Source organism: Seriola aureovittata, chromosome 9 (assembly GCF_021018895.1).
Source record: "Seriola aureovittata isolate HTS-2021-v1 ecotype China chromosome 9, ASM2101889v1, whole genome shotgun sequence".
In the NCBI taxonomy this organism is placed as follows: domain Eukaryota; kingdom Metazoa; phylum Chordata; class Actinopteri; order Carangiformes; family Carangidae; genus Seriola; species Seriola aureovittata.
Window position 1 is genome coordinate 7,927,513 of NC_079372.1, and position 20,872 is coordinate 7,948,384.

Here is a 20,872-nt window from a genome sequence, read left to right on the forward strand (position 1 = left end):
TCTCTCTCATCACTCTTGCTCACACCTCTCCAAGCAAGGCTTCTTTTTTCACTCCTTTTGCTTATTTCTTCTCTTCTCCCCTCAGTTCAGCTCAGCTCTGTCTCCATTGGCCCCTCCCTCCCCTCCTCCTCTCCCCCTCCCTATCTCACCCTCTCTGTGATTACTGCCATCCATCTCTGCACATGCTCTCTGGTTGTAGTTTAAATCTGTTTAAAGTCTTGCAGTTCGACCGTGGCCTGACCGCTGCCCAGTCTTAACTAACCGTAACCTTGTCTGCCAAGCAAGATTCCAGTGTAACGTGCCCAAGTGTGGGGGAGGTAAAAGAGACACGGAGGGGGACAGGAAGAGGGTTGGGAAAATGATCTAGATTGAAAACAGGTTGGAAGCGATGAGATGTATATTATTGAGACAGGAAAGAGAGAGGAGAAGAGAGGAGAGGAGCGGTGACGAGGAAGGCCAGAAGGAAGGAGGGAGCAGGGGAGGCAGCAGGAGAGTAGGAAGGGGGGGAGAGCTGGAGGCGGTGTGTGTCCTAATGCTGTGTTCTTTCCTGAAATAGCTATCACCCAGATGAGGTGCTGGCTGGAAGGAAGGTGTGTGTCTGTCCGTCTTGTTTGTGTATATATGTGCATCTGCTCAAATACGTGGATCCACGTCTGTGTGTGTGTGTGCGTGTGCGTGTGCGTGTGCGTGTGCGTGTGCGTGTGTGTGTGTGTGTGTGTGTGTGTGTGTTGTGTGTGTGTGTGTGTGTGTGTATGTATGTATGTGTGCATCCACTATACTTCCTGTCACTTTAGGCCTGACCTTCGTCTGTTCCACCTTCCTGTGTGTTCTCCACTGAGCCGCAGTGTGGTGCAGTGTCCCACACACCACTCGGTACCAGGCACACGCACACCTCCAGAAGTACCAACCAAGTGACCAGTGTAGCATGACAGTGCTGTCGTCATTAACCAGTGGTAAATGTCTCCCTCTGGCACTTGAATGCCTCCCTGGCTCGCCTGCAGTGAGGTCAGCGATTTGCTCAAGCACCCATACATCCAACGTAGAGATTTTCTCCATGTCATAATAGCATGACTCAAACGCTTGATTATTACCTTCATAATAATATTCCACCTGGATGTCTCGATCCTTAAGAGAGTTATTACTACGGCAAATCAAGGTCTAAGTGCCAAGGATGATGATAGGTTTGCAAATGTGATATTTTAGAGCATTTAGGAGCGGCAATCTGTTTTCCATCTCTGTCTTTAATTAGCCCTCAGGATTAAGTGTTGCTTAGCATTTAAGCTTGTGTGCTTGAAGCCAGCGGAGCATGTCTTTTATTACATATTGTGCTAGTTTTGGAGGTAGATTCTGTGGAAATGACTTGATTTCGCATCCCACCTGGATGTTAACTAAAACAGGTTTCCTTTTTCCTGCCTCATGTTATTCTATGGAAGTGGTTCTGTCCATCGCTTTGGGCCAGACTGAAATATCTCAAAAACTATTGGACTAAGTTTTGCACAGGCGTTCATGGTTCCCAAAAGATGAATCCTATTTTTAGTGATGCCCTGACTTTTCCTTGACAGCACATTCAGGCTGATATTTGTGGTTCAGAGCAAAGCGATTGGATGGACCGGCCTGAAAAATTATGCCGGTGCAGCTTCCGTGCAAGATTTGAGAGGCTTATTGTAAAAACTGAGATGGATTTTATAACTACTGTTGACATGTGTTCAAATCAGTTCACGTTACATCGCATTAATTTAATGTTCTTTGCTTGGCAGACAACAGTCTATCACACCATAAAAGGCGGTAACTCCAGCGTAGATGGTGTGTGATGGAGCCATTATCATTGTACGGTCCACTCTTCCAACTGTTAATGACAACTGATCAGTGATGCCCCACCCATGCATTACTCAGGCGTGCCACATCCTTTAGAACCCCATTACTACCCTCTACATAACATGCATTGTTTCTTAATGCTCCATAATTTTAACGATACATGACCCTCTCGTCCATTAAGCCAACCATTTAGCAAGTGTCACTGGTCATTTAGCATGGCAAAACGTCATTTGCCCAGCATTTATTACCTGCGCGTGGTTATATTTCACAGAGAATCAATTCTTCCTCAGATCATTTCTTAGAATAAGGCTATGTTTAACTGAGAGTAAAATAGGATAGCCATTCAAGATTGCCTTTCACAGTACTTAAACAATGACGAGAGGGCAGACAGGAGGGAAGGGAGGGGAGGGGGAATTACTGAGGAGAGAAAGTGCAGCGTTAGTCCCTCAGCAGTTTCCAGCCTCCTCTGTTCGCCTCCTGTCTTCTCCCTATTTTTTTTCCCCCCTCTCCTTACATGCTTTGCCTCATCCCTCCCTCCCTCCAACCCACCCGTCCTCATCCATCTTTGTTCAGGTCTAATTGTTAGCTGTTCTGGGCTCCCATTACAATTATCCATCCATCTGGGTGGTGGTAGAGAGACAGCCCCTGATCTATCTCTCTGCACAAAGGAAAGATACATGAGGATGCCACTAGTTGCTGTGTGGCGAGAATGAACACACAGCTGAGACACACACATATTCTCTATTCTGCCTCCCTATAGCCTTTAGTGTCGCTACTTTTGTTCAACAGTGAATTGAACACCGACTTGAAGTCCTTCCCTTTCTTTACACATGATCTCATAAAAAGATCCGAAACAGAGTGTCCAATCTGCTGGGGTTACCTCTTTTGTTGCACTGCGGAGCTTATTTGCATAAAGGTAATAATATCCTCAGGTAGGTCTAATTACAAATTCTGAGTATTACACCTTGAAGAGGGCAAGATTTAAATGGAGAATCACAAAGGGCAAGTGATACAGAAGGATTAGAGGGTGGGCGGCAATGAAAATGAGCTGAACCGATCTGTTTCCCTGGTTCTCCGAATATGTCCTTAAAGCTGGATTTATGCTTTGATACTTAGATCGAAGGTTTTAATTTTGTAGCTCAGTGTTGAAACTTTGGACTTTGTGCTTTAATTGTATGCCAAGTAACTGTTAAATTCTCTCATTACAGAACTATTTTGTGCCGTCGCTGTATTTAGGTTGAGACAGGATCACAGTGAGACTTGCAGTGGAAATGGCTTTGCTAGATGTGTGTTACTGAAAAAGAGACGATACCTGGGCCTTTTTTTTTTTTTTTGTATTTACCCTGAACAATATCTACCTGAGTAAGAAACTTGTACAAGAAAACATTAAGTGCACAATCCCAATTCTGCCCCCTTAGCCCTGTCGTGTTGTTCCTCTCACATGGACTTGAACCCTGGTTTAGAAGGGCAGAAACACCTGAAAACTGTTTTCTTTTAACAAAAGTGCAACATTGTTGTGGAACAAAAAAAGTCCACATAGGAAGGAGGTTGGGATGGATGGATGGATGGATGGGTCACCCAAATATCTGACATTTAACAACTGAGAGACTGTTGTTCTTTTCCTTTTTATTTTTTGATTTTTGTTTAAGTCATGTCTTTCTGTAACCTTGACCGCATGGCTGTCATTGTAAGCATGGTGACGATGATTCCCAAAACCTTAACCTTTTTGTGCCTGAACTTAACAAAACCTTAATCATTTAGCATTGTCACATAGTGAAACAGATTTATTTTTCAACTGTGACTTTTGTTTTGGAGGGCACAGACGGATGTCCCACATCCCATTGATAGATGCAAGTGTCCTCTATAATTAAATAAAACACACATGATGTTAACTGCCGTGAATGTACCGTACAGGGTGGAGTTTATTTGGCTTAAGAGTAGATGAGGAATCTAGCCTCTGTTGTAGAGCTGCAGAATCTGTACACATCTCTCCTTGTTTGTTTCCTCATTATTGTTCCTGCCTCTGTGAAAAATGCAGTTGCCATCTTTACTTTACCGCCTTGTCTTTTTCTCATGTTGACTGAAAATCTTTCTCGGGCTGGACCGGTTGTTGTCTTCAAACTTAGTGAATAGTAAAATTACTGTCTGCTGCGGTTCATGAGCATTACACTGGCTCGGGGCTGACATGGAAGAAACAAAACACAACAAAAACAAGTCCGCTTCTCTCCCTCGCTCTCTACCTCCCGCCTCGTTTCTTCTAAATCATCTCACTATTGTATTTAACCCTTCCTCACAAGGTAGAAGTCAAAAGGTGGAGATGACTTCTGACTGAGAGTGTTTTCCCCCTTCTGGACAATCAATAAAGTTGTCTGCACATTGCAAGAAGACAGACTAAACAGAGAGATGGGGGAATGTTGACGGGGGACTTCACTGAGACGGGTCAAGGGTTGTGCTATGAATTATGTCTGTAGTAAAAAAATAAAGAAATAAATAAATATCAGCATCACAGTAGCTTGAGGAGCTGTACTTTTCTCTATGAAGAGCAGGTAATCCAGGCTTAGCAAAGGTATTTTGTCTCTGAGTGGTGTTAGTCCGAGGTTAAGCTGTCTTTACTACAGAGGCAGATATCTGGGGCCAGAGGTGTCAGAGGACTTGATTTCCTCAGAATCAATTCTTGCCATCGTTCAGTTTCCTGACTTCACTGACTCCCAGATGGATTTTTTTTTAAGAGTCAAATTTTCCCTGATTCCTCGCCTCCTTTTTCTGTTTTGCTCTCAGGCTCTCTCTTTGTTTCTGACACTGCCTCGCTCTCTCTCTCCCTCTCTCTCGCTCTCTATATTTGCGTGTGTGTGTGTGTTTGTGTTTTATCATAGAGCAGCATACCTCAGAGAAAGTAACTGACTTATTTCCTTGTGGCAGAAATGTCAGCATGTGTAAAAACTCTTAAAATGACTGGCAGCTGCAAAACAAAATAAGGCTCTTCCACAGCTATTTGTGTGTGTGTGTGTGTGTGTGTGTGTGTGTGTGTGTGTGTGTGTGTGTGTGTGTGTGTGTGTGTGTGTGTGTGTGTGTGTGCTTGTGTGTTTATGGGGGTGTGCTTTCTCATCAGATGGTCTCCTCTTTAACTTGTATGGTTCCAAGGCAGGCCTGAGGCAGAACCTAATCTGGTCTCATAGCTCGATTGCTCCACTTTTTCACTCAGCCAAATCCTATACAGAGAGTGTAGCAAAGCTGTAACTCACAAGGTGCCATGAATTTTTTAACTTTTACTTTCAAGTAAAAAAATGAACTTCTAACAAAACTTCCTGGCAATGCTCGGTGGAGTATGGCATGGGAGCTAAGTGGATATGTAGCGTTTTCTAAATCATTTGAGGATATGCCAGTTTAGATCCCTCAGCTGGCAGCACGTGGAGTTAAAATGAAGCATTTGTGCTGGCTTCCATCCTATAGCTATAATCTTTAAAGTGTGATTGATCCTAAATTGTGGCTCCTTGGCAGGAGGAAAGGAAACAAAGAAGGAAAAAAAGGTGTTTGGATAATTTTTTCGGCCCTTGTGTGTGTGTGTGTGTGTGTGTGTGTGAAAACATCTGGACTGTTTCTAGCAGTGATAATGAGCATCAAACTGTGATTTTTTTTGTCTGAAAGCATACATATATGCACATATCCTGTGTGAGTGATAATTTTGAAGTTGATATTTTTGGGTTAGTTCTCTGGAGATCTTGCTTTTGTACATCAGATCGCTTCATTTTAAACCGTATTTGCATAAATCAGTAAGGTCGATGTTCACTCATAGGCAGCTAAACTGACGGAGCCTGCTACGCAACACAAGAGCTGAAGTCTTCCTGCTTCTCCTTCTCCTAACTTACAAACATGAGCACACATCTTGTCGTGCCCGTTAGCTTGTTCAGCTGCTGCGAAGAAAAGTGTTTTTTTTATATTTCCCTAAACACCATTTTTTAAATTCCTTTCACTAATAAAACCTATTAACAATACATTTAAAAACACATTCAGATTTTCTTTGACCGCAGAATGTGATGTCTAAATGTGATTTCAATTGGATTTTAACAGTAATATCTGTGTGGGATAGAATTTCCTCTCCTTTGTGTATTAATTAGACACTCATTTATTTTCAGAGGGAATATTAGGTTGAAACACCTCAGGCTGAATAATATGGCAGCTTTCTGTGAACCTACCACCTAAAGTATATTCTCTGTGAGGGAAAATGCTGCTCTAGTACTGAGAAATCTCTTCATTTTCTGATTAGTCATATTTAATTTTCATTCTGTGTGCTTTGTCTGTGTGTGAAAGTGCCATGTAACTTTCCACATGGTATTCTGAGTTATGCGCAGGTGATAATGAAAGCTCCTTACACTCGTCTGACTCAGTTTTTCGTGCAGTGGCTCTGCTCGAAAGCGCAAGATGGCCCTTAGACAGAAGCACCCGGCTCCCAAAGGTCCTGGGAATGGATCTGAGAGCCGCAGAAGTAGATTCAATCTAGCGGGACATGTTCTTAACATCCCCTCCATTACCCCCACGCTGCCTGGCAACTATCGCCACAGTCACGGGCTCCTGTTTGCATGGTGACCCCAGAGAGACAATCCCATTGGCTGAGCACAATGCCAGAACATAAAGCAGGGTTATCCCAAAGGCCTGTGGGAGTGCTGCGCCAGCACAAATATACATAGGTGTTGGAGTGTGAGGGCACAAAGAGAAAGAGAGGAACTTGTCAAGGAGAGCGGGAGGGAGGGAGGAGGGAGGGAGGGAGGGAGGGAGGGAGGGAGGGTGAGGGAGGCAGAAAGATGCGGGACAGCAGGAGATGTAAGCAATTTGAAGGGTTGGGTTTGTGCTATAGATGCTACTGTAAAGCTTTGCCACTGTGTATGTGTGTGTGTTCACATGCACTCCTGTTTATCTTCCCCGCCTCTCTTCAGATTACTAAATCGCGGCATGAGCTACCTGCAGGTCAACAAGCATTACCATGTTTTAAATGAAACTCAAGTGAGGGAATGAGCTTGAATTACCATAAATTACCATACTCTTACTGAGTCAGGTGTTTCTTCTGGCTTCTCTATATGGCTCATATTTATATGTATGGAAATTCAGCTATGAAGATGAGGTGTGCATGCGTTAGCACACGTGGAGATATGCAAACACACGTCCTTACACTCAATTAACCCCCCAGCAGTGCAGTGGGCCTCCTGCTAAACGAGCTGTCTGCCTGCTCATCATTTACACAGCTCACATTATCCTTCTCCCCAATTTCCCTTCAATGAATCCGTCATTCTATTTTTAAAATGCAGAAAGCCAAGCAACAGAAACACACACACACACACACACACAGAGAGAGAGACACCCACTTTGTAGCTGCACCCAGCCTGACTCCCAGCTCTTGACTTTGACGGCAAAATGGCAGGCCTTTGAAAAGTGAGCGACTCAGATTACACTATCCTGTAAAGGCACTTGTTCAGCTAAGAGTTTTACCGAGAACCTCATTTCCATGTGTGTTTCATTGTGTACACAAACTAACATGCTGTCAGACGTGTTTTCTCACACATTCACTAACAACAGTGCGCTTCAGTTAGAAAACCAGGATGTTGAGCGGGACTCCGTCCACTGATGTATAAAGACTTCACTCCAAAGACACAGAGTGTTTTCTGCTCTTCCTTGTATTCTCTCTCTTTTCCCGTTCATCTCTGTTGCTGGCTGCCACACAGGAGAGATTTGACAGCATGAGAGACAGAGAGGGAGAGAGAGAGAAAAAGAGACTGGACTGTGCACTAACCGTGCTTTACAGGTTTGACAAGTAAAGGTGCATTTAAGCCGACGCTAACACAGCGGCTCATGAGTAAAGACGTAGAGCAATATGGGCCTTGACACTTCCTTGACTTATTTTGCGAAACAAAACCGCTAACGCAGCAGCACAAAAACAGCCCGAATAAATTGAATTCAGTGTTTTAAATACAGAATGACATTTATCTGCTTAATTCATACAGGATTTACCTGCTCTACTCATAGCTGCCTCCCTAACGGATTTTCAACCCAATGAATGTGTTATCGTGTAGTCACCATAAATCATTCATAAGTATCACAGGGGATCAGAGTGAATTTATCACAGGAGATGAGAGTGAATGCTTTAGTAGCACATGTTTGATTTGATCTATAAGATCACAGCTCAAGTATCAGGCGCGTGGAAGTGCTGTAGCTCAAATCAGTGGGACGTGTCGGGTTGATACCCAATCATTCTGACATGTGTTATGGTATAGGCTCTGGCTAACAGGTGGCTTCTCTGGTCTCTTGCTCTTTGCAGAAAGCCCGCTTGGCCAGGATACGAATATCCAAGACGGGAAGCTCCAATGCCTTCCTCCACAGCAAGCGTAACGGCCTGTTCAACGAAGCTCTCGAGCTCACGGTAAGAGAAACCTCTGAACCGCACAGAGACCACATATGCTTCACATGACACACTTACATTTCTTTTTAAATGACGCCCCAGAAAGCCTGACCTCTGCATCTTCTTGGAAAGAATAGTTCTGAGGATTTCAGAGCGGGGAAATAACCAAGTCATTGGACGCAGGCCTCGCTCGCCCGTCCTTTAATTATCAGTTCTTAGAATGCGCCCAGCATCCCATCAGAGCAGCTCCCTGTGATCTCATTCACTGAGCAGCATTTCTAATGTGAGCATCCCGGAGCCCAGCTGCCCATCTGAGGAACTGGCTTCAGGCGATGCAGCAGGAAATGTAAACACAACTCAAAGATGTTCCATGCTTCGCCAAAACGTTGTGGTTCACAAGCACTACAGTGGCCCGGGGCTGACACAGAGCAAAAACAAAAACAAGTGCTTCTTCCTCCCTCTCCCTCTTGCTCTATGCACCCCTCTCTCTCTCTCTCTCTCCTCTCTCTCTCTCTCTCTCTCTCTCTCTCCCTCTCTTCAGCAGATAGAAGGCCTTATACTCAATCTATGGCTGAATAATGCATCGACCTCATATTGATAGTGCCTCCTCAGGAAACAATATACTGCAGGGGCTGCAACTGAGATTTTATAAGAGTGGTTATGGTTCCATTTATCTTAAATGCAACTGTTTTGAGTAAAGCTTGCCTGAACAGTAAATACTGAGAGATGAAGTTGCTTTATTGGAAATTTTAAAATAGTTTTTAAAAATTTGTTTTTATTTAAGATCATTTCTTGAACAAACAGTATTAAAAGAGACCCATGATTCTGTCAGGAGTCAGCAAAAGTTCTGTATAGATAAGGACATTTTCTTCATGTGTATATGATTATTAATGGTATTGCATATCTTCTAAATACGTGGTTTAATTTTGTTTATTGTAGCGTGGACACTGTTTCATTTAGAAATAATGTTTGATTTAGGGAACATTAGTACTCAGCAGTGCATGTGTTTATTTAGTAAAACTAACTCATTATCACAGTCACAATTATCTGTCATTAAAAAACACAAAACAGAACTTTTCCATATTGTGCAGCTCAAAAGTAATTAAGTGCAATATTATCAGTATTTCAAGACTTTCTCTTTCCTTTGCATAGATAGTCATTTAAATTCATGAGCAGTCAGTCACCTTAGCTGTCTGCTCAGATAACTGTAGCTTTCATTTTCTTTTTGTTTAATATATTTTGTGTATTGTATCACATTTTTTTCTCTGTATCAGCTTTAACACTTTCGGTCCAAAGTCAACAGTAAACAGCTCTGATATGAAGATGTATGTCATCTCAGTAAAATGTTAATTGTTGTCCAGCTTAAGTGTAATTTTAATGCAGCTATTAACTACCAACATGTACAGCGCCATGCAGAGTGACACAGTTTGTTTTGTCGCTCGGCAGATCAAGCTGTTTCCACTCTACAGTATGGTGGCCACCTGGGTGGTGAGCCGTAGCTGCCTCCAGACAGACCGCTGATGCGGGCTTTGCAGTCACATGTATAGAGAAAGTCTGAAATAACTCCACCTAAACACCTGTGTTCTACAGCTGTGTTAGGTGCAGATAAGCAGCATGAACACAGGTGAGCGGTCTTGGCTCGGACAAACCCGAGTCATCAGCGCAGGAATGTACCCTCTCAGCAAAGAAGCTTCTGCTTACAGCACCAGCCGCCTGCTTAACAAACAGAAAAGTGCTACTACAAATCTTCAAAACATGGCATTTTACTTGCCTTCCGGCAGTGCTGTGGAGCATGCAGGATCAGGGCCGTAGTTTTTGTCTTTTTTTGTTTGTTTGTTTGTTTGTTTGTTTTTTTTTATTAACAGCTCAACGACAGGTTTTACTGGGAAAGACTGATGCAACCCATTGAAAGTCTGTATATGTGAAACACTGCTGTACTTCTCACAACAACAATGATGGTATTCTGCAATATACTGAAGAGACATCTTCCCAGGCTCAAGCTAAGGCTATTATGGCCGATATTTATGACAACAATGCAAAGAAATCTGTGTTTTCTTTGCACCAGGTCTACTTAGATCTTAGATGTATAAGGCTATTAAATTTCAAATCCTGTTAGCAAATATTTTTATAGATAATAATAACAAAAAAGTCTGTTCCAAATATTACCTTGGAAACAAAGTGTACTTAAAGCAAGCAGATAGCAAAATGTTAAACACCTTATGATATAATATGATGTGTTTTGTCTCCACAATGGAAATGTTTTCTACAAGCTTTAACTCCCCCTCAGGGCCTGGCAGTAAAATGATTTATTGGACTAATAAAACAATATAAACGTATGGACTGAAAAGTAATAAGCAAATGAACTGCTGAGTATTAACAATCAAATGTTGCTCAAGTCCTTTTAGCTGGTTTCTTCACTTTCTTGGAGGATCCACTTATTTTCTGACTCACCTCACCGAGTGAGTTTCGCATCGAGACCGCCACAGAACTAGAAATAGCAGCCACTTGTTCACGCACAGATACACACACAAATAAACATGTAAACGGGCCAGGGCATAAAAAATAAGGAATATGGAAAACAAGTCATTATCGAGTCGCTTGTAGCCAGCTTTTGAAATAACAGAGATGGAGGCAAAATGTCACGATGGAAATTTTTTATATGAATTGTATATACTGTATATCCATTAGGGGCGAGTTGTGCTAGAAGTCTCCCTTCCAGCACAGATCAATGCACTGGCTCCACTGATGATAGCAGACATGCCTCTCAGGGTAAGAATAGTAATGTTCCCTGTATCTGACTGGCATGACTGCGGCCTTGACGGCTGTCTGTTCTCAACCCACGACTATGAGCACCAGTAAAACTCCACCTGTCTGTTCTCCTTTTGTCTCCTTCTCCAACTGAAGCAACTTCCGTACAAGATGAACCTTTCAGATCAGGTACTGAGACAGCAGCCGGCCACGCACCTCCCACATCTGATTAGTGCAGTCCTAAAAGAAAATGTAGCATAGCGCTCATTTTGTGCGTATGTGTGTGTGTATGTGTTACAGAGTTCCACTGAGGAGGAGCAGCGGTTAAGTAAGTCTACTTCTCTATTAGAGAGCCAGCACCATCACCTGCTGCACTGTCTGGAGAAGACCACTGTGAGTATGCACACACTCTCTCTCACACACACACACACTCACACACTTGTTTTTTTCCAGAATCACAAATGAATTTCATTCGTGCAGATTTTAAAATATTAATTTAACATCAAGATAAAAGTCCAATTTGTGCAATCATCCATGCATTTGTCTCTGGTTGTAGCTCATTAGGTGAAAGTAACTGACATCCAGGCACAATGTGTATAGATCTACAGTGTTTATATGTGCATGGGCAAGTGCAGCTCACTGTAGCGTGATGTCCGGTACACTGCATTTCCCTTGTGACACACGCTCATCTGCCTGTCTGTGATACGGCTGCACTGTCTGTTTCAGCCAAAAGAATGTGACATTGCGCTGGTGCACATGCACACACCCAAACTGTCATTCTTCACTCTACATATGTGTGGAAATAGACCACAAGAATTATAAATGTGTGATAAATCTGCAATCAGAACTTTTTTGACACTTAAAGAGATAGTTTGGGTTTTTTGACGTGGGGTTGTGTGAGGTGTCACGGCCACCAACACAATGCAATATCGGTTTAAATGTGTGCTTCATGTAGAAAATTTTCAGCGTTTTATCTTGCAGTGAAAACAGCACTTTCCTTTGGCACTACATTTTTCAACCGCTGAACGACCGTATTGTAAAGTGTTGTTCTCATGGGAAGATAAACCACTGAAAATATTCTACATGAAGCGTACATTTAAGCCGATATTGGATTGTTTTGGTGGGCGTATTTTAAAAGTGTCTAAAACACATTTTTTCTCGTGGCCCCGTGCATAGCAACACATGCTGTAGCTCTGCTAGTCTGCTGGGTGTTCCCGGTCGGCTTTCCTAACCGGGAGCACGCTGAACAGAATCTGCTGCGGGAAATGTAATGACTATTCATGAGTACCTCACACAACCTCATATCGAAAAACCTGAACTATCCCTTTAAGGACAGCTGAAATGAGCTGTAAACACAAAACTGACATATGACAACCTCTGTTTTGCACTCCACCAGCCCCTGAGCGAATCATCTGGCTCTTTAGCTGCTAAATGCTCCACTAAATTCACCAGCACCAATTTTGAATGCTTTTTGTAGCTGAGCAGGTACAGCACAGTATGTGTTTGGAGCTTTTTCTCTCTGAAAACAGCTTCCTGTTGTGGCCGAAAACACACGCTAACGTGAGCTAAGATGAGAGTGAACCAAAACGGCAGAGGGCCATGAAACCAAAACAATAAGCTAAAAGACGGTAAAGCTCTGTAGAGCTGATGGGACATTCAGATTTAGATGATAAAGTTTTTCACTTTCACTCACAAGTAGTCGTGATCCATTGTTAATATACAAGTACTGATTATAGAAGCTCCAACAAACTCAAGACTATGGAAAATTTATTCTGAGCTGAGCTCCAAAACACTAAAAACATGTTTCCAATGTTCGTGTGCATACACTTACAGACACACACACACACACACACACACACACACACAGACACACACCTATATAAAAAATAATCATCACACATTCTCGGAGGAGTTATTGACCCAGGCTATGAAGCAGAAAATGACAGTCTATATCAAGCCATACACAGTACATAGTCATAAATATAAATGTTGTAAATGTCACATCTTTTTTTATGACTCTCCCCCTGTCTTTTCCCCCTGTGCCGGTCTTGTTCGCTTTGTCTTTGTTTGCAGAACCACGAGTTTGTGGATGAGCAGTATTACCAGCAGAGCTACCTGGAGGCGGGGCTGCAAAACTACCCCTCCCGAAGCCCCTCCCTTTCCAGCCAAGACGGCGTGACGGGCACATGCTGCACCCGCCGGAGCAAGAAGCATCACACCCCTTTACCAAACGCCAGTGCCCCAGCACACATGCAGCCTTTGACACACACGCACAAACACCAACAAGCTTTACAGGAGCTCAGCACCATCCACATCCAGCCCCTCAGCACCAGGTGAGATCAGGATTCCCACAGGTTGGGGCCAAAAGACTTGGATATACTACAGTTTGTTTGCTGTGATGTTTAGAATACACTCTCACTTATGTAATAAGATTTCTACAAGTTGCTTTTTGACAAAGAGTTTCTAGTGTCCTCATTTTCCCTCAACCTACCTTGTAAAAATATTTTGGAGTCTAAATGTGAGATCTGACAAATGTAAAATGTGTTTTGTAACAAATTTTCAAATTTGCTCATTAGCTTTTGTATTCAGGTGAGTGTGAAGAAAACATCCACTGAAAATCAAATTTCTCTCATAATCTGGACTGTAATGCAAGATCTTAGCAAGTACCTCCTAACCACATATATCTAATGGCTACTGGCTAGCAATAAAGGCTTTCTACCACTAGCTACAATTAGCCTAATTAGCCACCATGTAACTAATAACAACTGACAATGAGCTGCTAATTTACTGTCAAATTGTCCCCACAACATTAAGTGAACGGTCCACTTATTTTTAGTTGTCTATGAATCTATGAAAGTCCATTAGAAAGGGTATTTCAGTCATTTTTAACTTTATTTATTATATATTTATATTTGTTTATTATATGTTATATTTATCCAGGATTCGTCATCACCAGGTTACAAGTTGAAATTAAAGTGAGACTAAAACAAACTTACAGCGATAGTAGTGTCCATTGTGCTCATGGTTAACACAGAGCAACATGAGCATCCCATTGGTGTTGCTTTTCTAGCCATGTGGCAAAATGTGTCTCAAGTATTTATGAGCCTTTCATTGATTGGTTAGGTCCACAAACTCCGGAGGAAAACATGTTTAGTTTGAGAGGCACTCGAATTTCTTCACCAGCCACTGTTTACTTTGACTCAGTTGTTTGCTCCAAAAGGCTGCAAACCATTTCATGAGCAGCTGAAATAGAGCTGCAGAGACACTTTGTGGGTTTGGCGCTACAAGCATCCCATTACTATTACACTGGGTCATTTGGTCAGAATGGTAATGTTCACTTTGTCACAGTGCGGCCCTGACGGCTGTCTCCTTTCAGACACCATTAAAACTCCACCTGTCTGTTCTCCCCTTGTCTCCTTTTCCAACTAAAGCAACTTCCATGCAAGACCAACCTTTCACGACAGGTACTGAGACAGTTGGACTGGGTCAGTTGGTTTGATGGTTATGTCAAAAATGTAGTTAAGTGGAGCTTTAAACCCAGATATAAAACCTTGGGGATATTTGGATAAGTCAACTTGATCCATTCACACTAATGGTGATTTAATTTAAACACAGGATTTTCTGGGGTTTGTTCAGTTTGAAAGGGATTAACAGTCTTGATTAAGGGCTCCTCAATAGAAGTCGTTGAAGGAGAGAGGAGGGGTTCTCATTCACTTTTCTTTCACCACAATTGGAGCGAAAACCTTAAGTCACAAACCCAACTCCCAAAAGGCCAAGGCTAGAACTTGTTGTGAAATATTTCAGATTATGTGGGACTATACTAATCTTTTTGCTTTCCTCCTACTCCTCTCTAGCCGCTCCAGTCTGAACATGCGCGTGGATGAACCAGCATCCCTGAACTGCCAGAGCAGCCAGATCACCACAGCAATCATCAGCATTCCCACACCGCCAGTGACGACCCCTGAGGGCGATGCTCACCTGCCCGCGGCCCCCACCCACCAGAACGTTGTGAAGGTGTCCGCGCTGTGAAGACTAGGGTGCAGACGCGTCACACAGAAAGACAGATAAAGACTCATCGAGACGAGACTGAGGGACAGAGGAGGACTGGGAATGATGGAGGAGAAAGCATGCAGAGTCCTAGTCTAGCCGTGGTGGAGCCTGCCCTCTGCTGGTCATGTACTGTAACGACATGGACTCCCTGTACAGATGGAGGATGGCTTTTAGATACAGTAAATTCATGTTAGTGGTTGGTATGCATGTGTGCGCGTATGCGAGTGTGTGTGTGTGTGTGTGTGTGTGTGCGTGTGTGTGTGTGCGTGTGTGTGTGTGTGTGGATGGGTGAAAGAGCGGGAAATATGTGTAGGGAGTCATTTTAGATGAGGAGGCGAGTGAGAGTGTGCCTCCAAAGTGTTGGCGATGAGTTCCCAGAGTAAGTCATGTGTCACTGTGCACAAAGCACCTTTTTATGATTTTCGCTTCAGTTTGACTATTAGTCTTTTTTTTTTTCTTCTTTTTTTTTTTAGCCGGAGATATAAGGGAAAAGGAGGAAATATCAAAGGGAAAGAAAAAAAACAACATATAATTGAAACTTTTTTTCTCACTCTGATTTGACCCAGCCCTTTTGTTTCGTGTCATTTTGGTCCTCTTACCTGTTGATAGATGAGAAATATTTCCACCATTCCTTTTCGGGTCCAATATTATTCCACTCGAGTGAAAATTCTTTAAAAGATGAAATATGGTAGGTGTGTCTGTGACGGCGTTACCAATGAGTTTCATATTTGTGAATGAGTATATGTGACGTTTTGCTAGATAGAGGATTTGTGATGTTTTGGATAGGAGGTACTGTATGTGCCTGTGTGTGTGTGTGTGTGGGGGTGGGTGGGTGGGTGCGTGCGCATGTGTGTGTGTGGGTGAATTTGTTTGTCACAGCTGATTGAAAACTCGTGTTTCAATTCTTCTGGAAGTCTCTATGGCTCAGTATATGGTATATTTGACTAGCTGCCACTCTGAAGGGTTTATTGCACATATTTCTGTCTGAAATTCTCAGCTTCAAGCCTTTTACACAATATGTGCCTGTTTTGCTGGAGTAAAAAGAGATTTATTTGTTTTTATAGTTTTCTGAATTCCCCTCCCCCCCTGCCTGTTCTGTTCCCTTTTGGCTCTTACAGCCTGACGGACCTCAAATAACTCAAATTCTCTAACAAAGAAACAAAAACAAAAAAAACAAAACAAAAAAAAAAAAAAAAAACTAATTTAATTCAAACTAACACAATTAAAAGCACAAGGCGTTTGCTGAGAATTTCTGACACAAATCTGTCCTGAGCCCGGGTTCTTTGTGAATATTGTTAATAGAATATTTTGTAATATTTGACCATCGTTTGGCAGAACCAGTGAAGCTGTCCTCTCGTTCTCTCTCTCTCTCTCTGTCTCTCTCTCTCTCTCTCTCTCTCTCTCTCTCTTCCTCACTCTGTCTTTCTCTCTTCCTCACACTCCTCTCTCTCTCTCTCTCTCTCTCTCTCTCTCTCTCTCTTCCTCACACTCCTCTCTCTCTCTCTCTCTCTCTCTCGTTGTTGTCCTGTTGTATCCCTACCTCCTGTGTGAACAACAGTATGCTTTCGGTAGTCTTTATAGCTGTCAACGTTTTTTCTTCCCCAAACTCAGCGGGCGTTTTTCAAAGCTGTTGAGTATGTGTGTACTCTATGTGGTTAGGAAACTTGGTGTTTGTACTTTTTGTCCTCCTTGGTGTTTCAAAGGATTTTTATTTACTTTATCTTCTGGAGAACTTAAAGCAGGGAAGTCTGTTGTTAACGGTGACCACAGAGACACGGAGGAGGACACTGGATGAGCCATCCACGGCTCTCTGTCACCAAAAACATATGCTATTCTGTCTGTTCTCGCGACTCACAGACCCCATCCTGAAACTTTAGTATTACCCACCATCAAATCCCATCAAAGTTGACCTTTGTAACTATGGACGGTGACCTTTTAGCTCCGCTGATGCCTCCCTCTGTTGGCCTTTTTCATCTTGAATGTCATTCTGAGTCCAACAGCTCCAGAGACAGTTAGGTCTGTCTTTGTTTATGAGACCACTGCTGGGCTTTCGCTGAAGAACAGCTCCAGTCACAGCAGACCAAGCACCCACTTCTGCTCCACAGAGATGAAATACAATGTTGATCAAGAGCACACAGACAGGGCTACAGATACACCAATATATCAGCATACTGTCCATCAGCCAGGAGCATATTTCAAAAGCAATACTGGAATTGGTCTAACATTGTGTCTGCCCAAATGTAGCTGATGTTTTTTCTTTTCCTGTAGAAGTAGATTGTATTTAAAACAACTGTCAAACTAGCGGCAAAATGTATCATGGACTTTTTAAAAACAAAAAAGTATTTAATTACCTTAAGATGGAAATATCTGACGAGCTTAACCAGTTTTACACATGCATTTGTACTAAGAAAAATTCTGCATATCATCATCATATCAGCCCATATGGGTGGAAATATATAACATATTGGAACCATATCAGTGCATCACTACACTTAAGACTCCTTTGTTGTGCTTTCATTCTCTCTGATCCTGAGGTTAGTATCGACCTGAAGAACGCCAAAAATATTCTACTGAGTTGGAACAGGGTGTGTTTTACCTCTGATATTCCTAGTAGTGAGATAATACTACTGCTGGTAATTTAGTACTGTACACAGTGACAACAGCTGCCTAGATCCAGTATTAGTGTTTAGTCAAACTGTGTGCAAATTAACCTGGAGTTAAAAACAGACAAGAAGACAAGCACAGACAGGCAGAGCTTTTTCAGTGTAATTTTAAAACTGGGGTTAAAGACATTGACTTCATATTCACAGCATCAAGTCCGACATTTAGAATCTATGGAAAACTACAACAAGGATCTGACATAGATAACGGCAGAAGTGAGGTTCCCTGTACTTTTATTTTTTTTTGTTGTTGTAAGGACAAGTGATTAAACGTGATTTATTTCCTGCTTTCCTGTTTCGAGACAGGTTTTGTTTCAGCTGCACTTTCAAAATGACACGGTTTAAATTATTACGTAAGCATATTTCTGCTCAAAGTGTCGACGGATTGCATTTCTTTTATTTACAAACAACAAAAACAGAGCTCTGTGATTGTGTTTGTCTCTCTTTCTCTGTTATGTACTCTCCTTTGATTGTCTTTTTTCTGGGCTCAGTCAGTTTTCTTCTCACTCTTTGCTTTGCCCTCCTATGCCACCTGTCGTTGTTGAGACTACTGCTGTGCGTATCTTGTCAGGTGTTGGATATTATGTATGACCTTGTCTTGTGTCTCGACTGTGAAACGCCTGATAAAACATCTATATCTGCCACAAATACAAAATCTGTGGGCTCTCTTCTTGCCTCTAAATCACTCTGTATTCGTGTGTGTGTGTGTATAAACACAAGGCAGTGGCTTGTGTATATTTAGCTGCAGTAGTATTTTTTTGATTCCCAAAGGTGAAGTCCATGTGGCCCAAATGTTCATATCAAAGAAGTTAACTTTCAGCCTCTCAGTTTTAGTGGACATCCGGGGATGGAGGAGAGGATCTTGCTTAGCTCAGAGCGAAACTGTCTGGTGACTAAAGTGTAGATGAGAGGATCCACCGCAGCCTGCATACAGGTCAGCACCATGGCTGATGTCTCCAGCTCCCTCAGCAACTGTGGGAAACACAGCAGAGAGCTTAGGATGGGGCAAGGACACAGAATACCTCTCCAGATTTTTTTTTTTTTTTTTTTTTTTTCCTGCCACAGTATGAGGGAGGGCTCTGATTGATTAATGATTCCTTGATTAATGATTGGTTAGTTTTTGATGAATTGTTTAGTCTAAAATGTCAAGCAAAAAAAGTGTAAAACTATCAGTCCCAATTTCCAGAGACCAGGGTGACATCTTCAGATTGCTTGTTTTATTCTAAACCTAAAGATTCAATTTGTAATGATAGAAAATAGAGAAAAGCAGCAAATCTTTTTCCATTTTATCTTGATAAATTACTAAATTGATCATCGAAATTGCGGATGATTTATCAATAGCTTACTACTATGATGCATTTTGCATCATATTGATCAGCGTAATATATACAGCTGTGCAATGCAATAGCCCCAGAAAAAATAATAGGCTACTTTAAATACTTTTTGTTGACTACTACTTTGTATTTCATTTGATTGTTGACTCAGTTCTGTTGTTGGATGTTGCGGTTTTGTTGTTTCTAATATTTTGCAATTTGGAACAAATGTTAGAAACCCCACTAATTACTATGTATGTTTGCAGGACTGTATTACCATGCACAGGGCTTCTATTTTTCAGATATGGCAGTATTGTGTGAACAAAAAAAGTGCTACACTCACTCTGTCCGTGTCCTGCCAAGAGTTGACATTCACTAGCAAAATAACCACCATGGGCACCCAGAAAAGCGTGAACGCAATGATTATGTACCCAAAACGCTGCGCCACTTTCCCCTCCATCTGTTTCTTCCCCCGCTCCCTTGCCCCGGGTGTCAGAAGACACACTGCCCCGACGATATCCGGAGGTCCCCCCGGGGCGCGTCGTCCTCCCGTGGACGCGTCCGCACCGGATGCACCGGCCTCGGCCACCAAGAGCACCGTTCTGCGGGGAGGTAGTGGGCTGCCGGAGCCCACAGGGGGCATAGACTTGAAGGAGCCTCGTGGAGCTGTCCGTGGTGCTGGGCTAGCAGGGACACTCAGCCAGGCCCAGACGTGCTCCGACACCGTCGGCCTCAGCTGGACTCCCCGGTTGAACAATTTCTTCCGGTGGTGCCTCACAACTCTCAATATCCGCATATAGTGGATAATGATCAAAGTCAGAGACAGTCCCCACACCGGCACCAGCACGTAGGGTCCGAATGGATCCGAATACTGCAGAGGCTCTTCGCCGTGCCCCCCGATGTGCGGACGACAGAGCATGTAGAAAAGCGCTTTCTTGGCAAGAGTCAGAGAGATGACAGCCAACATGAGGCCGCACGCCCAGATGGACAGGATCCAGAGACGGACCCTCGCTCTCCTCCTCTCGGTTTGGAAAGGAAAGGCGATAGCTTGGAAGCGCTCCACGCTGATGCTGACCAGCGTGAGCAGCTGGACGCAGCTGCATAGGGCATAGGTGAACTGCTGCAGGGTGCATACAGACACCGGCACCTGGCTGTCCTTCCCGTAGCGCAGGAAAGAGAAGAGCAGCAGCGGTGTGTCCACGGAGCACTTCAGGAGGTCACTGGCGGCCAAGCTGACCAGCAGCGCGTTATTGCAGGTCTGCAGGCTCTTGGTTCTGGAAACAACCCAACAGATCCACAAGTTGCCGGGCAAACCCAGGATTAACGTTAAGGTTAGGACCGTGCAGTTGAACAGGAGAAACATGGTGTCCATGTGAGTCTCATTATACGCGGCTGTTTCGTTCCAGAAAGTGTGAATATCCATAATTTCCCCTGCGCCTTGTGCTTCCTCTCATTAAGACTTTAAAAGCTGAAATTCTCTGTCGTACATCCTGGACAAACCATCTGATGGTTATATAGTCACATCAGTGTGCTGCGGATCAGAGTGAGCATGAAAGAACACTCACCTCTGCTGCCGCATAATGACGATTTAAATTACTAACATAAATGCTACAGATGGTAAAAAAAAAAAAAACATTTGAAGTGGGTCTCTGGTTTAAATTAATTTATTCAAGGGTGTTTGCCTTTTGTGTTGCCCTGCTGTGATTGGGTGAATGGAAGGAAGACGCTGATTAGTCTGTAATCAGGAGCATGTGGAGTTGTCTGACCTTGCTGAAGAGTACATACAGTGAATTGCACAGCCCCCCCCCCCCCCTTTCACCTTCCTCTTCCTCTATAAACATTGGGTTAGATTAATGGCTGGTGATGTGTATACTGGTTGTCATAGCTTGTGACAGTGT

The 20,872-nt window shown here is 43.0% G+C and overlaps 2 protein-coding genes across 6 annotated transcripts in view; one reads left to right on the top strand and one right to left on the bottom strand.

Moving 5' to 3' along the window:
* Positions 1-18,329, top strand: part of kcnd3 (potassium voltage-gated channel, Shal-related subfamily, member 3) — a 98,031-nt gene extending 79,702 nt beyond the window's left edge. For 3 of the 4 annotated variants that reach the window (XM_056384083.1, XM_056384082.1, XM_056384081.1), the window contains 6 exons: positions 8,123-8,224; positions 10,892-10,972; positions 11,108-11,140; positions 11,252-11,344; positions 13,025-13,284; positions 14,806-18,329. In XM_056384083.1, coding sequence (XP_056240058.1) covers positions 8,123-8,224; positions 10,892-10,972; positions 11,108-11,140; positions 11,252-11,344; positions 13,025-13,284; positions 14,806-14,980 — 744 coding nt within the window. In that variant the 3' untranslated portion in view covers positions 14,981-18,329. The remainder of the gene's footprint in view (positions 1-8,122; positions 8,225-10,891; positions 10,973-11,107; positions 11,141-11,251; positions 11,345-13,024; positions 13,285-14,805) is intronic. The other variant, XM_056384084.1, reaches the window with a different exon arrangement.
* LOC130174358 (5-hydroxytryptamine receptor 1-like) lies at positions 17,894-20,764 on the bottom strand. Of its 2 annotated transcripts, none has more exons than XM_056384085.1 (2): positions 19,318-20,764; positions 17,894-18,633 (listed from the first exon to the last, which is right to left on the bottom strand). In XM_056384085.1, the coding sequence occupies exons 1-2, from the start codon at positions 20,395-20,397 to the stop codon at positions 18,478-18,480; spliced, it is 1,236 nt and encodes a 411-aa protein (XP_056240060.1). In that variant the 5' UTR covers positions 20,398-20,764; the 3' UTR covers positions 17,894-18,477. The 2 variants fall into 2 exon arrangements, with proteins under 2 accessions (XP_056240060.1, XP_056240062.1); XM_056384087.1 differs by having other exon boundaries at positions 18,495-18,633; positions 19,406-20,764.
* Positions 20,765-20,872: the final 108 nt, after the last annotated feature.